The 17,409-nt window shown below is 39.1% G+C and overlaps 1 protein-coding gene across 2 annotated transcripts in view; it reads right to left on the bottom strand.

Moving 5' to 3' along the window:
• Positions 1-17,409, bottom strand: part of HEATR5A (HEAT repeat containing 5A) — a 126,163-nt gene that overhangs the window by 58,869 nt on the left and 49,885 nt on the right. For both annotated transcript variants that reach the window (XM_011941862.1, XM_011941863.1), the window contains exons 14-16: positions 12,042-12,151; positions 6,486-6,649; positions 6,231-6,406 (exon numbers count right to left, since the gene is read on the bottom strand). In XM_011941862.1, coding sequence (XP_011797252.1) covers positions 6,231-6,406; positions 6,486-6,649; positions 12,042-12,151 — 450 coding nt within the window. The remainder of the gene's footprint in view (positions 1-6,230; positions 6,407-6,485; positions 6,650-12,041; positions 12,152-17,409) is intronic.

Genomic DNA, 17,409 nt, shown 5'->3' on the forward strand with positions numbered 1-17,409 from the left:
AAAAAAAAAAAAAAAAAAATTAGCCTGAAAAAACTTAGACATGTTATTATGGAAAATTTCAAACATAAATAAATTATAGTACTACGAAGATGCCTGCCCCTACCCCTTCCAGCATATGCTCATTATTCATCTTTACCAGCTGCAATAGTATTATTTCACCTACATCCCCATTCCTGATCCCACATTCCTCCACATTATTTTTAAGAAAACCCTAGGCAGCACATCATTTCATTCATAAATATTTCATTGTGTATCATTAAAGTGAAACACATTTTATTTTGAACAAAATCCTGCTATATAATCTCACGTTGTTAAAAAAAAAAAAAAAAACCACTGAACATTAGATACCTATTCAGTATTCAAATTTCCAACTATCTCATACACATCTGTTTTTGTAGCTTTTAGATCTAGGTAAAGTGTACACATTGCAGCTAGTTTATCTTGTCTCTTTCAATTTAGTATTCTCCCTATACCTTTCCCCTCTCTGGCAATTTATTTGAAGAAACAAGGTTATTTGTTTCGTACAATTTTCTACAGTCTGAGTTTTTATGATTATAGGCCCCTGGTATGGCTTAATTTGTTCTTCTATCTGTACTTTTTTAAAAAAATAAATTGGTAGTTGCATCTAGAAGGGGCTCATTTTTGTTTTTGGTGGTGGGCAGGGTGGGTGCAGGTTAGTTCATAAGTGGTATTATGTTCTCCCATAACACAAGAGACAACATATGGTTGCCTCTCTAACATATACACTTTGAAAAGCTGATCCATTTATCACATTGACTGCAATTATCACCTCAAAGATGTTTTATCCTAATTTCTGCTGGGTTATCAAAAAATCTTATCCACAGAGAGCTTAAATGGCTTTTGCCAGTTTGTAACTTAAGTACTGCAGGAATGAGTAAAAATTCCCTTAGAAAAATGTTTACACTCTTCGAAGTGTTTCTTCGAACAATTGCATCAGGATGAAATGAGGACTGGGGTGATATCCACTGATCAGAAATGGTAGGATGAGTTAGGAAGGGTTTACTTGCCATCACTTTCTGTATCATTAGCAGCAGTAACAGCAGTAACAACAAATACTTATTGAAGTTTACTTTTTGTTTTTTAAGAGATGGGGTCTCACAATCTTGCCCAGGCTAATCTCTAAATCCAAGCCTCAAGTGATCCTCCTGTCTCGGCCTCCTGAATAGCTGAGACTACACACAGTGCTTGGCTTACTTAATACTTAATATGTGTCGGGAAAGGTACTAAAAGCTTTATATATAACCCTCATAGTAACCTAATAAGGTCAGGTTAGTATGTTGTTTCACAGGTAAGGAAACAGGAACAGGGAATTTATTACTTGCCAGAGATCATACGGGGATTACACAGCTGTCAGACTGAAACCCAGTTAACTGGGCTCCAGAATTTGAGCTTTTAACCACTGTGCTGAATCACTCATCCATCCAAATTGTGTTTAATAAGCTACAGAGAAAGATTTTATTATATTTAATCTTCCTTTCAAGAAAGTATACACTATGGGATACCAATACATACATATAACTATAATAGGAAGGTAGGAACTAGTATGTTTCATAAAAGATAAAAACAAAAGCACTATTAAATTTAGGGAAAGGAGAGATTACATACAGGAATTAGGAAGAGTGGACAGGGATCAATGAAGTCATAATGATTGAGCAAATGAGAGTTGCTCAAAGGAATGTTTAACTTTATGTATATGACACTCAGCAAAATAATTCTGTTGGTAGTATAATATACAAGGTATGTTTGTTCTCACAGCTATGTGTGAAAATAGTAGAAAATCTCTACTTCTCAGATGAAAGTGATTACTTTCCCAACTGTCCCTGGAAAAAGTACCTAAAGATAATTAAGATAATTTTGAAATGCAAATAAGCTTTTGTATAAAAATGCATGACTAACTTGCTGATGAGTTATTTTCATTGTAGAGAATATTAAGATATTTGAAAAGAAATCCATACCTAAACTAAGACAGGAAATAAAAACTAAGAACTCAATTTTTACTCCAATCCTTCCGAAAACTAAGTCACTCTAAGACTCTAAATCTACATCTGCTGGACAGTCATGAAGAAAAGTTGTTTCAATTCTTAAACACATTCCACGTGGCAAAAGCAATTTCTTACTACGTCCTAGACACTGACTCTTTGACAACACACTGGAGGAACTGATAAAATCAGAATTTTATTTATTTATTTAGAGACGGAATCTCTGCCACCCAGGCTGGAGTGCAGTGGTGCGATCTTGGCTGACTGCAACCTTTGCCTACTGGGTTCAAACGATTCTCCTGCCTCAGCCTCCTGAGTAGCTGGGACTACAGGCGTGTGCCACCATGCCCAGCTAATAATTTTGCGTATTTTTAGTAGAGACGGGATTTCATCATGTTGGCCAGGCTGGTCTCGAATTCCTGACCTCAAATGATCCATTTGCCTCAGCCTCCCAATGAGCTGGGATTATAGGTGTGAGCAAATGTACCTGGCCTAGAGTTTGTTTTTTCTAGAAGTTCACAGCAAGTCCTGACTTTGTCTCCTAACGAACACTCTGGAACTGATTTGAAATATATATACATGTATATTCATTATTCTTTTAGGACTCCTGATTGCATTTCCAAACTCCAACTCTGAGAAAATCCAAGTTAAAAAAAAAAAAAAAGTAGAAGACTTCAAGACTTTTTCCTCTAATTCAAGTTTTTTCAATGTTAAGACTTACATTATCAGGCCAGGCCCGGTGGCTCATGCCTGTAATTCCAACACTTTGAGAGGCTGAGGTGGGAGGATCACTTAAGCCCAGAAATTTGAGAACAACCTGGGCAGCATAGCAAACCCTCATCTCTACAAATGATTAAAAAAAAAAAAAAAAAAACTAGCTGGGAGTGGTGGTGCACACCTGCAGTCCCAGCTACTTGGGAGGTTGAGGTGGGAGGATCACTTGAGCCTGGGAGGTCAAGGCTGCAGTGAGCCAAGATCACACAACTGCACTCTAGCCTGGGTGACAGAGTGAAACTCTGTCTCAAAACAAAATAAAACATAAAGTAACCACACACAGGCTGGGTGCAGTGGCTCATGCCTATAATCCTAGCACTTTGGGAGGCCGAGGTGGGCAGACCACCTGAGGTCAGGAGTTTGAGACCAGCCTGGTCAACATTATGAAACCCCATCTCCACTAAAAAATACAAAAATTAGGAAAGCATGGTGATGCACGCCTGTAATCCCAACTACTTGGGAGGCTGAGGCAGGAGAATCACTTGAAACCCAGGAGATAGACGATGCAGTGACCCACCACACTCCTACCTGGGCTGTCTAAAAGAAAAAAAAAGTAACCACAAACAATACATGATTGAGATCAATATTATTTCTTTTCTGTATAAAATATCTTGACTTTCCAACCTTTAAACATTTTTGCGTTAGAACCCTACAGTCAATAGAGAATCAACTAATTTAAAAGACAATTACGTATGCATTAATAAATTGTGCATTAATTTATATTAAATAATATATTATTTCCAACCTTAGGACAACCACATGTTATACAACTGTTTAAACATAAGGCTAACCACAATAACAACAAAATGGCTTGAAATACTTGGTTGCTGTTTAAATATAGATACTTTAATTAAGACGTTTCTTCTCTATAACTCAAATGTAAGGCCGAAAAGCAAACAGCCTGATATGTTACATAAATATCATATCTGGGACAATAGGAAATTAGAAACTTAACTTCACTAGTCATGTAGTTTCTATCTTCTCGTTCTGTAACGACACCTACTGGAGACTGCTGATATTGCTTATAATCCACTTTCTGTACCTGGGATCTTGCCAGGTTCACTTCTTTATATTTATATTTTTGAGACAGGGTCTTGCTCTGTTGCTAAGGCTGGAGTGCAGTGGCAAGATCCTGGCTCACTGCAACCTCTAACTCCCAGTATCAAGCGATCCTACTACCTCAGCCTCCTGAGTAGCTGGGACTACAGTTGCATACCACCATGCACAGTTAATTTTTGTATTTTTGTAGAGAAGGGGTTTTGCCACGTTGCCTAGGCTGCTCTTAACTGTTGGGCTCAAGCAATTTGCCTAACTTGGCCTCCCAAAGTGCTTGGTTACAGGTGTAAGCTACTGTGCCTGGTCATCTACTATTTTTATTCCAAAATAGTTAGAATCCTGTTTGTTCCGAATTTGTTAGAATCCAAACAGAATGATAGGGTTTGCTTTTATCTGTTCTCAATGTTTTTATTAAAACAGACAAAACCTCCCCTTCCTTGAATATTCACTATTATTATTATAATTTAGGTGGGGATACAAAAACTATGAGCACATTAAAAAATTCATTAAACTTAATAAGAAAGGATCTTTATGAAACTACAATTAGGCAATACATCTGAAAAGAAAACTTCTCTAGAATAGTAAAATCACTTTTTTAAGAGAAAAGGCTGTAAAAAGCATATTTTCTTTTTTGCTTTTCCACTTTAGACCCATCAAAGGTAGTGGAACCATTTAAGAACATCCTTAATTTAAATCCTTTGCTTAAAAGGCCAGCCCTGTTTTATCCACAGTAGTTACTGGTATATTAATCCAAATTCATTATTTTAAAGTAATTATATTCTCTATAAAAAGGCAGTTAGAGACTAGTTCAAATTTCATCCTCTCCATGAATCTTTCTTTGAATATTCCAAATCACTGTAATTTTCCTCTTCATTCATTAACAATTCAGTCATATATTCTCTTATCACCATAACCTTATAGTTACAGTATATACAAGAAATGCTACAAATACATTTGGAAAAAACATTATCTTTTGAAACTGAAGCTAGTAAAAATCAGCATAAATTTCATTCACTTTTCTACGCAATGAAAGCAAATTATCCCAAGACCTGTTTCAGAGAGGTGTTGGTGACGAAATAAAATATTTTGCTAAGTCTTCACCAAAGAGATCAAGGTAAATTCTCTAACTGGTATCCTCTGGAAGACATAACTGGGTAAGAAGATATAATAAAAGTTATGATCTAGTCAAATGCATTGTTGCTGGTCGAGAGACAGGAAATGAATGAATGAATCAGTGTGAATAGTGATTTGTAAACTATTATTAGCCACAATAGCCTATGAGAGAGATTCACTTCCCATTTAGTTTTTCCGATAGTACCAGAATTTCCTGGATAGTGGATTTTGATGGCTGAGAAATGTGTATGTCCAGTTACTAATTAAGAAACTATCATTCTCAGTGAGGAATCATTATCACCCTTTGGTTTTTCAAAACCAAAGTCCATTTTTGGGGGAGGCCATCTTGTATTTATTAATTTTTCACATACAATAGCATAGGATAGAAGTCCTTACATAGTATGAGGTATACAATATGATGTTTTTAATGATGTTTTTTGCTCATATATACATTGTGAAATAGATTACCACAATCAAGTTAATTAAACATCTATTATCTTTGTGTGTGTATGTGTGTGTGTTCTAAAGCATGGGGTCCCCAACCCCTGGGCCACAGACTGGTACTGGTCCACGGCCTGGTACTGGTCCACAGCAGGTGGTGAGTGGCAGGCAAGCAAGCATTATCATCTGAGCCAAACTCCTGTCAGATCAGCAGCGGCATTAGATTCTCATAGGAGTGTGAACCCTATTATGAACTGTGCATGTGAGGGATCATGTGCACCCCTCACAATACCTAATAATCTGAGGTGGATCAGTTTTATCCCAAAACCTCTTCCTATCCCTACCCCGTGGACAAATTGTCTTTTGCCGAACTGGTCCCTGGTGCCTAAAAGGTTGGGGACCACTGGTCTGAAGTTCACTTTAAGTGAACTGATAAAAACCATTTAAAATCCCTCCAACTGAAGACAAATCCCTGGACCTATAATGCTTCCAAAAAATTTCCAAGGTAAGAAAGCCTATGAGACCTAGTCTAAGAAAAAACCTAGTATGTGTCTTTGTAATGACTGCTCATAAATCAATATTCTTATGTCATTTTTCATTTGTATTTTCAGTTAGACGATAAGCTAACTGTGGGCAAAGTATTGTATCCACAACAGTTCTAGTGGTTTTAGGCATTTAAATCATTTCTTATTAAATATTAGTCAAATGAATAATTAAACAAGAACTTCTATTTCACCTTCACCTGTCATTTATAAGAAATTATTTACACTAATGAGATCTCTGGCAACATTCTTCTTACCCACCAGTTCTCTATTTTCCATTCACTGAACCATTGAAGATATTTACCTTTGAGTTTCTCCCACATGAGCGCATACAACCCCAAAGAGCTTCGCTGCAGAACTAATAACTGATAGTGCTGGAGGCAGGGGCTTAGGCACTGAATCTCCCTCTACATCTTTCTCATAAATCAAATAAGGGTCATATTCAAGACTTCCGCAAGCAACACCATTACCAAGCAGGAGCTAAAAGGGAAAAAAAGTATGTAAGGTTTTAAGATCACTGTTCACAGACTGAATCTACTCGAGTAAAAAATGGCCATACCTGTTCTTCAATAAATCTATGGTCAGTCTCTTGTAACAAAGGACTTAATATCAAAAGATCATCCTGATGACAGAGGGGCGGAAGTAAAAATGTAGATGCTGACACCTGAATATCAGGGGCAGTCAAGTCGGCAGCCAGCTCTTTGAGGATAGCACAGAGGTTTCCTGTTGAGTCACAGAAAAAGAGCAATTAGTACTATTGGTTATCTGGCGAGAGTATGGGGTTTAAAACTCAGGTTGAGCTTTAATGCACTCACTGGCCAACTTTAATCTATCACAGCCAAAGATCTTATTTCTCATTCTTGAAAACTGCCCTAGAAATGACTGGCTCAACTATGTGTTGCTAGTCACAAGGTTAAGAATTGATACTAAAAGAAAATCTCAAAGTATGTGTGTATGTGTGTGTGTGTGTACATACCTTATGGTATAAAAATGACATGAAATATAAAAATAGATGTAAAAACAGATTTACAAAAGCAGGTTTGTTTTTTAAAAAAGCATGGTCTGAAAAAATTTATAAGAATTAGCCTGAGGCCGGGCGTGGTGGCTCACACCTGTAATCCTAGCACTTTGGGAGATGAAGGTAGGGGGATCACTTGAGGTCAGGAGTTCAAGACCAGCCTGGCCAACATGGCAAAACCCCATCTCTACTAAAAACACAAAAATTAGCTGGGCATGGTGGCAGGTGCCTCTAATCCCAGCTACTCAGAGGCTGAGGCAGGAGAATCGGTTGAATCCGGGAGGCAGAGGTTGCAGTGAGCAGAAATCAGTCACCGTACTCCAGCCTAGGCAACAGAATGAGACTCTGTCTCAAGCAAAAAAAAAAAAAAAAAAAATTAGCCTGAAAAAACTTAGACATGTTATTATGGAAAATTTCAAACATAAATAAATTATAGTACTACGAAGATGCCTGCCCCTACCCCTTCCAGCATATGCTCATTATTCATCTTTACCAGCTGCAATAGTATTATTTCACCTACATCCCCATTCCTGATCCCACATTCCTCCACATTATTTTTAAGAAAACCCTAGGCAGCACATCATTTCATTCATAAATATTTCATTGTGTATCATTAAAGTGAAACACATTTTATTTTGAACAAAATCCTGCTATATAATCTCACGTTGTTAAAAAAAAAAAAAAAAACCACTGAACATTAGATACCTATTCAGTATTCAAATTTCCAACTATCTCATACACATCTGTTTTTGTAGCTTTTAGATCTAGGTAAAGTGTACACATTGCAGCTAGTTTATCTTGTCTCTTTCAATTTAGTATTCTCCCTATACCTTTCCCCTCTCTGGCAATTTATTTGAAGAAACAAGGTTATTTGTTTCGTACAATTTTCTACAGTCTGAGTTTTTATGATTATAGGCCCCTGGTATGGCTTAATTTGTTCTTCTATCTGTACTTTTTTAAAAAAATAAATTGGTAGTTGCATCTAGAAGGGGCTCATTTTTGTTTTTGGTGGTGGGCAGGGTGGGTGCAGGTTAGTTCATAAGTGGTATTATGTTCTCCCATAACACAAGAGACAACATATGGTTGCCTCTCTAACATATACACTTTGAAAAGCTGATCCATTTATCACATTGACTGCAATTATCACCTCAAAGATGTTTTATCCTAATTTCTGCTGGGTTATCAAAAAATCTTATCCACAGAGAGCTTAAATGGCTTTTGCCAGTTTGTAACTTAAGTACTGCAGGAATGAGTAAAAATTCCCTTAGAAAAATGTTTACACTCTTCGAAGTGTTTCTTCGAACAATTGCATCAGGATGAAATGAGGACTGGGGTGATATCCACTGATCAGAAATGGTAGGATGAGTTAGGAAGGGTTTACTTGCCATCACTTTCTGTATCATTAGCAGCAGTAACAGCAGTAACAACAAATACTTATTGAAGTTTACTTTTTGTTTTTTAAGAGATGGGGTCTCACAATCTTGCCCAGGCTAATCTCTAAATCCAAGCCTCAAGTGATCCTCCTGTCTCGGCCTCCTGAATAGCTGAGACTACACACAGTGCTTGGCTTACTTAATACTTAATATGTGTCGGGAAAGGTACTAAAAGCTTTATATATAACCCTCATAGTAACCTAATAAGGTCAGGTTAGTATGTTGTTTCACAGGTAAGGAAACAGGAACAGGGAATTTATTACTTGCCAGAGATCATACGGGGATTACACAGCTGTCAGACTGAAACCCAGTTAACTGGGCTCCAGAATTTGAGCTTTTAACCACTGTGCTGAATCACTCATCCATCCAAATTGTGTTTAATAAGCTACAGAGAAAGATTTTATTATATTTAATCTTCCTTTCAAGAAAGTATACACTATGGGATACCAATACATACATATAACTATAATAGGAAGGTAGGAACTAGTATGTTTCATAAAAGATAAAAACAAAAGCACTATTAAATTTAGGGAAAGGAGAGATTACATACAGGAATTAGGAAGAGTGGACAGGGATCAATGAAGTCATAATGATTGAGCAAATGAGAGTTGCTCAAAGGAATGTTTAACTTTATGTATATGACACTCAGCAAAATAATTCTGTTGGTAGTATAATATACAAGGTATGTTTGTTCTCACAGCTATGTGTGAAAATAGTAGAAAATCTCTACTTCTCAGATGAAAGTGATTACTTTCCCAACTGTCCCTGGAAAAAGTACCTAAAGATAATTAAGATAATTTTGAAATGCAAATAAGCTTTTGTATAAAAATGCATGACTAACTTGCTGATGAGTTATTTTCATTGTAGAGAATATTAAGATATTTGAAAAGAAATCCATACCTAAACTAAGACAGGAAATAAAAACTAAGAACTCAATTTTTACTCCAATCCTTCCGAAAACTAAGTCACTCTAAGACTCTAAATCTACATCTGCTGGACAGTCATGAAGAAAAGTTGTTTCAATTCTTAAACACATTCCACGTGGCAAAAGCAATTTCTTACTACGTCCTAGACACTGACTCTTTGACAACACACTGGAGGAACTGATAAAATCAGAATTTTATTTATTTATTTAGAGACGGAATCTCTGCCACCCAGGCTGGAGTGCAGTGGTGCGATCTTGGCTGACTGCAACCTTTGCCTACTGGGTTCAAACGATTCTCCTGCCTCAGCCTCCTGAGTAGCTGGGACTACAGGCGTGTGCCACCATGCCCAGCTAATAATTTTGCGTATTTTTAGTAGAGACGGGATTTCATCATGTTGGCCAGGCTGGTCTCGAATTCCTGACCTCAAATGATCCATTTGCCTCAGCCTCCCAATGAGCTGGGATTATAGGTGTGAGCAAATGTACCTGGCCTAGAGTTTGTTTTTTCTAGAAGTTCACAGCAAGTCCTGACTTTGTCTCCTAACGAACACTCTGGAACTGATTTGAAATATATATACATGTATATTCATTATTCTTTTAGGACTCCTGATTGCATTTCCAAACTCCAACTCTGAGAAAATCCAAGTTAAAAAAAAAAAAAAAGTAGAAGACTTCAAGACTTTTTCCTCTAATTCAAGTTTTTTCAATGTTAAGACTTACATTATCAGGCCAGGCCCGGTGGCTCATGCCTGTAATTCCAACACTTTGAGAGGCTGAGGTGGGAGGATCACTTAAGCCCAGAAATTTGAGAACAACCTGGGCAGCATAGCAAACCCTCATCTCTACAAATGATTAAAAAAAAAAAAAAAAAAACTAGCTGGGAGTGGTGGTGCACACCTGCAGTCCCAGCTACTTGGGAGGTTGAGGTGGGAGGATCACTTGAGCCTGGGAGGTCAAGGCTGCAGTGAGCCAAGATCACACAACTGCACTCTAGCCTGGGTGACAGAGTGAGGCCCCATCTCCAAAAAAAAAAAAAAAAAAAAGCTTCCATTATCATTTATCACAAGATACACTGTACATTTTAAGTCAAGATTCTTGTATTCCTAAATGCTTATTGAAGAGTTGAGCAGCAGTCCTTTTGGCTGGGCGCAGTGGCTGATGCCTGCAATCCAAGAACTTCAGGAGGCCAAGGAGGGTGAATCACCTGAGGTCAGGAGTTCACACTGGTAATCCCAGCACTTTGGGAGGCTGAGGAGGGTTGATCATCTGAGGAAAGGAGTTCGAGACCAGCCTGGCCAACGTGGTGAAACCCCGTCTCTGTTAAAAATACAAAAAAATTAGCCAAGCTGGCTAGTGCACGCCTGTAGTCCCAGCTACTCAGGAGCCTGAGGCAGGAGAATCGCTTGAACACAGGAGGCAGAGGTTTCAGTGAGCCGAGATCACGCCACTGCACTCCAGCCTGGGTGACAGAGCAAGATGCCGTCTCAAAAAAAAATTTTTATTTTAGTCTGAAAATAAATTTCAAGATACTATTGTAAAAATCTGGGCCGGGCGCGGTGGCTCAAGCCTGTAATCCCAGCACTTTGGGAGGCCAAGACGGGTGGATCATGAGGTCAGGAGATCAAGACCATCCTGGCTAACACGGTGAAACCCCGTCTCTACTAAAAAATACAAAAAAACTAGCTGGGCGAGGTGGCGGGCGCCTGTAGTCCCAGCTACTCGGGAGGCTGAGGCAGGAGAATGGCCTCAACCCGGGAGGCGGAGCTTGCAGTGAGCTGAGATCCTGCCACTGCACTCCAGCCCAGGCGACAGAGTGAGACTCTGTCTCAAAAAAAAAAAAAAAATCTGAAGGAAATTGCTTTTGTCACAACCTAACAGTTATCTGAGCTGTGGAACATAGAAATTATCTCTCAGCTTTTTACTAGATATCTAGCAAGTAACTTTTAAATTGATAGATGGCAAAGAATAAGATAGACATATCACTAAGCTATGATTGTTAAGTCTCTAAGTAGGTTACTTAGAAAAGGCAGCAGCACAGCATGAGGTAAATTTATGTTTTAATCTTGATTCCACTCTTTACCTGATATGTGTTCTTGAGTTGGTTTTGTAACTTAAACCTTTTGCCAAATAAGAAAAATGTAACTAGCTCACTGTATCATCCTAGGATAAATAAGATTTGATAGATACAATTTCTAACACAGTACCTGGCCTTAAGAAGGAGTTTTTTTTTTTTTTTGTTAACTTATTTTAGGCTGGGCTAAATAGCTCACACCTGTAATCCCAGCACTTTGGGAGGCCAAGGCGGGAGAACTGCTTGAGCCCAGGAGTTCGAGACCAGCTTGGGCAACATGGCGAAACCCCGTCTCTACCAAAAATACAAAAAATTAGCTGGGCATGGTGGTGTGCCTGTAGGCCCAGCTACCCAGGAGGCTGAGGCTGGAGGGTCATTTGAGCCCAAGATCAAGGCTGAAGTGAGCCATGATTGTGTATCACTGCACCCCAGCCTGGGTGAGAGAGTGAGATCCTGTCTCAAAAAAATTAAAACAAAAACAAAACCCCAAATGTATTTCTTTACTATAAGATGGTGAACACACGGATTAGGATTGAACTCCCTAAACCTCCTAGAAACAAGGCACTAAATAACTGCCATTATAATTCATTTAAATATTTAATGAGTGACAATAATGCTCCAGGAACCATATTAGTCACAAATAAAACATTTTAGTCTAAGGCACATACCTTCATAGGTCTCAGGAGGTAATAAAATCAACAGTTCATAAAGTCTTTGTCTATAAACCACTGATGGTGTTTTCAAAGGACTTCCATACATTTTTAGTATTGAAGAAAGCCTTAAAAACAAGAAAAAGTGTATCTTAAGTGGTTAAGTTATATAACAATACACAAAAATTGACAGCTTAACATCTTAACATATAAATTAGTTATGTAACTTATTAACAAACATTAGTGCTGCTTTACTTTTCTTTTATGAGACAGGGTCCAGCTCTGTAGCCCAGACTGGGATGCAGTGGCATGGTCTTGGCTCACTGCAACCTCTGTCTTCTGGGCTCAAACCATTCTCCCACTTCAGATTCCTGAGTAGCTGGAAACTACAGGGTTGCACCACCATGCCTGGCTAATTTTATTTTGTATTTTTGGTACAGACGGGTTTCGCCATGTTGCCCAGGCTGGTTTCAAACTCCTGGGCTCAAGCAATCCTCCCGCCTCGGCCTCCCAAAGTGCTAGGATTACAGGCCCAAGCCACCACACCTGGCCACAAAATATGATCTTTCTTCACACTCTCTCCTTTCATTTTCATGTACTCTTCTTTATCTTCTGTTCACCTTTCCTATTGGTGTTAAGACATCACTTTACCAATGCTCATTCATTCAACAAATATTTGCTAAAGGACTACTACTGTTTTTTGTTTGTTTTGTTTTGAAATGCAGTCTCACTCTGTTACCCAGGCTGGAGTGGTAGTAGTGGTAAGATCTCAGCTCAGTGAGACCTCCGCCTCCTGGGTTCAAGCAATTCTTCTGCCTCAGCCTCCTGAGTAGCTGGGACTACAGGCACGCACCACCATGCCCAGCTAATTTTTGTATTATTAGTAGAGACGGGGTTTCTCCATATTGGCCAGGGTGGTCTTCAACTCCTGACCTCATGATCCACCCACGTTGGCCTCCCAAAGTGCTGGGATTACAGGTGTGAGCCAACACACTCGGCCAGGACTACTAGTCTTAACAAGGTATGTTATCAACTAGAGTATGGTTTTCATCCTTAGCTATACAGAAGTTTAATGAAATTACTTTTATTATGTTACTGGAATAAATCTGCTAAACTGTTATGGCATGAGCTTTCTAGGTTCTCTAAGAAATTCTCACAATGTTGAGTCATTTGTACTTTCTTTTTTTTGTTATTTTGCTTTCTGAGACGGAGTCTTGCTCTGTCGCCCAGGCTGGAGTATAGTGGCGCGATCCAGGCTCACTGCAACCTCCGCCTCCTGGGTTCAAGTGATTCTCCTGCCTCAGCCTCCTGAGTAGCTGGGACTACAGGCAAGTGCCACCACGCCTGGCTAATTTTTTTTATTTTTAGTAGAGATGGGGTTTCATCATGTTAGCCAGGATGGTCCTATCTGCTGACCTCGTGATCCACCCGCCTCGGCCTCCCAAAGTGCTGGGATACAGGTGTGAGCCACCGCGCCCAGGCTGTATTTCCTTTTTGTTTTTGTTGTTGAGACAGGGTCTTGCTCTGTTGCCCAGGCTGGAGTGTGGTGGCGTGATCTCAGCTCATTGCAGCCTCAACCTCCTGTGGTCAAGTGAACCTCCCACCTCAAGCTCCCAAGCAGCTGGGACCACAGGTGTGGGCCACCATGTCTGGTTAAATTTTTGTATTTTTTGTAGAGATGGGGTTTCACTATGTTGCCCAGGCTGGTCTGAAACTCCTGAGCTCAAGTAATCCACCCACCTTGGCCTCCTAAAGTGTGGGGATTATAGGCATGAGCTACCATGCCTGGCCAACTGCACTTTCTAGAAAACTAATGCTTGCTATTTCTAGTCTCTAGAAGAAAGGGGAGTTATCTATTGACTTATCACTGCATATTTTAAAATGCTGGTTCCATTTAGTATCTTTCAGCTTGGTAAATACTACTTAGCAAACATAATTGTAACACCTGGGTAAGGCCGGGCATGGTGGCTCATGCCTGTAATTCCAGCACTTTGGGAGGCTGAGGCCAGATGATCGCTTGAGCCCAGGAGTTTGAGGATACAGCGAGTTATGACTGCACCACTGCACTCCATCCTGGGCGACAGACTGAAATAGTGTCTCAAAACAAAAACAAAAACCTCTATTTCAGTAGAATTTTTTAGTTACCAAAGTTAAGAATAAATCCACTGCATTTTTATATTTCTCTAAGGCCAGATCAGAAATAGCTAACATACGAAAAGTCTTTCAATCATATTCACAAGATGTTAGGAAATTATATTTCTAAAAATCCTGCAACATTCACTTATTTTAACTACAAAAAAATTTAGTTCGGAGAAGTGCATGTGTATGTTTTTTAAAAAGATGAATAGAACAAAGTAAGAATTTTGAAAAGCGTTTTTATTGGTTTCTGCTTTCATTAGGAGGGCAGATTATAGTCCCTGCAGGGCCTTCCTGCTACTTACTTCGGTAAGTATAAATAAGTATAAACAAATCTTTTATCAGGATAAAAGATAATTTGCATTGTTATACTTATAGAAAGAGACTTTTCTGAGGCTAATCAACCCCATACCAATGAAAGCAAGCAAACATACATTTAAAAAAAATGAAACAAGGCATAAGCTGAAACCAGAGTAGGAACACAAATATCAATACCAACACAAGGCTCTGAGACTAAGCTTGCACCCATGGTAGGGGTGTAAAACCCATTCATTTTAAGAAACTTTCACCAAACCACACTAGAAATAGAAGGTTACTCTCTTAATCTGATAGAGTATCTACTGAAAAAGCTGGAGCAAACATCATTCTATCAGCAAAACATGAAAAGCATTCCCTTTATTTAACCCTTTCTATTTAGTTTTAAATGGCAGTTCTCTAATACAGTTAGCACATAAGGAAGAGAGAAACAATATTGTAAAAGGAAAAATCTAGATGAATCTACAAATAAATGTTTGATATGAGAAAATTCAGTAAGGTGGTTGGATACAAAATCAAATACATTTCTATACGGCAGCAATAAACAGACTATATACACTATATACCCATCTATTTAATAATTACAACAAAAATACAAAGTACCTGGGAGTAAAGTTTTTAAAAAGACTTGTAAGACCTTTATTTAGAAAAAAATTTAAACTTTGTAAAATATCTCAATAACAGTAAAGAGGTATCATGTTCATGGGTATTGTAAAACTATGAATTATCTTCAAATTTATCCACAGATTCAATGCAATCTCAAATAAAATTTATCTTATTTTTTTTTTGAGATGGAGTCTCACTCTGTTACCCAGGCTGGAGTGCAGTGGCATGATCTTGGCTCACTGTAGCCTCTGTCTCCTGGTTTCAGGCGATTCTCCTGCCTCGGCCTCCTGAGTAGCTGGAATTACAGGCATGTGCCACTATGCCCAGCTAATTTTTGTTTTTTTTTTTTTTAAATACAGACGGGGTCTCACCATGTTGGCCAGGCTAGTCTTGAACTTCTGACCTCAAATGATTTGCCCACCTCAGCCTCCCAAAATGCTAGGATTATAGCGTGAGCCACTGTGCCTGGCCCCAAATAAAATTTCAGTAGAAGATCAAAAGTGCATGAAGGGCCAAAATATGTCTAAAGAGGAATAAGGTCAAAAGGCTTAATCTAACATACAAAATGTATTATAAAGATAACATGTTGGCATATAAATAAACACACCAATAGACAGCACAGGCATAGATCATGCATAAATGAGAATATAATACATGACAGAAGTGAATGGCAATCATTGAAGGAAGTATGGATTTTTTTAGTAAAGTACGGGACAGTTTGTTATCCACATTTAAAAAGAAAACGAAATTGAATCCTGCTATGGTCTGAATGTGTCCTCTAAAATTAACGTATTCGAAACTTAATCCCCAATGCAGTACTGTTGGGAGGTAGGGCCTTTTGGTAGGTGTTCAGGTCATGAAGGCAAAGCCCTCACAAATGGATTAAAGTCATTATTAAAGGGCTTCATGGAGGGAGTTTGGCCCTTTTTTTTGCCCTTCTATCCCTTTGCCAGATGAAGAAGGCACAGAGTTCCTCCCCTCTAGAGAATGTAGCAACAAGGTACCATCTTGGAGGTAAACAGCTGGTTGTCACCAGACACCAAATCTGCTGGTGTCTTGATCTTGGACTCCTGCCTCCAGAACTGTTAGAAATAAGTGTCTGTTTTTTAATAAATTATCCAGCCTCAGGTATTTTGTGATAGCAGCATAACAGCACAAATGAACTAAGACAGATCCCAAGCTCACTCCAAATAGAAGTCAGTTCCAGATGACTTAAATATGAACGACAAACCTTCAAACACTTCAGAGAGAAATATAAGAAAATATAACTTTGCAGTAAGGAAGACTTTTTTTTTTTTTGGAACTGGGGTCTCGCTCTGTCATCCAGGCTGGAGAGAAGTGGCGCAATCAAGACTACAGCCTTGAATTGCAGTGCTCAAGCAACCATTCTCGCCTCAGCCTCCTGTGTAGCTAGGGCTACTAGTGAGCATCACTACGTATGGCTTTGTTTATTTACTTATTTTGGTAGAGATGAGACCTCGCTATGTTGCTAAGGCTGGTCTCAAACCCCTGGTCTCAAGCAATCCTCTTACCTTGGCCTCCCAAAGCACTAGGATTACAGGCATGAGCCACTGCCCCCAGCCAGGAAGAATTTTTAAACAAAAAGAAAAAAAGTAGTAACCAAAGAGTAAAAGACTGATACATTTGACATTTAAATAATAAATGCATTTTAATAAAAAAACTAGAAGACATTTTTAACATTTTAATGAACAGCTAAAGAATAGCCCCAGAAATATGTAGGCCAGGCATGGTGGCTCACAAGATAATCTAAGCACTTTGGGAGGTCGAGGCGGGAAGATCGTTTGAGCCCGGAAATTTGAGATCACTCTCGGCAACATAATGCGAGGCCCTGTGTCTACAAAAAAGTAAAAAATTAGCTGGGTGTGGTGGTGCACACCTGTAGTTCCAGTTACTTGGGAGGCTTAGGTGGGAGGATCACTTAAGCCTGGGAGCTTGGGGCTGCAGTGAACCATGATCACACAACTGCACTCCAGCCTGGGTGGCAGAGCAAGACCCTGTCTCAACAACAACAAAAAAGGCTGAGCATGGTGGCTCATGCTTGTAATACCAGCACTTTGGGAGGCTGAGGCGGGCAGATCATTTGAGGCCAGAAGTTCGAAACCAGCCTGGCCAACGTGGCAAAATCCCGTCTCTACTAAAAATGCAAAAATTAGCCAGGCGTAGTCGTGCATGCCTATAATCCCAGTTACTAGGGAGACCGAGGCAGGAGAATAATTTGAAACCAGGAGGTGGAGATTGCAGTGAGTGAAGATCACACCAATGTACTCCAGCCTGGGCAACAGAGCAAAACTCTGTCTCAAAAAAACCC

This window comes from Colobus angolensis, unplaced genomic scaffold (genome assembly GCF_000951035.1).
Source record: "Colobus angolensis palliatus isolate OR3802 unplaced genomic scaffold, Cang.pa_1.0 Scaffold202, whole genome shotgun sequence".
NCBI lineage: Eukaryota > Metazoa > Chordata > Mammalia > Primates > Cercopithecidae > Colobus > Colobus angolensis.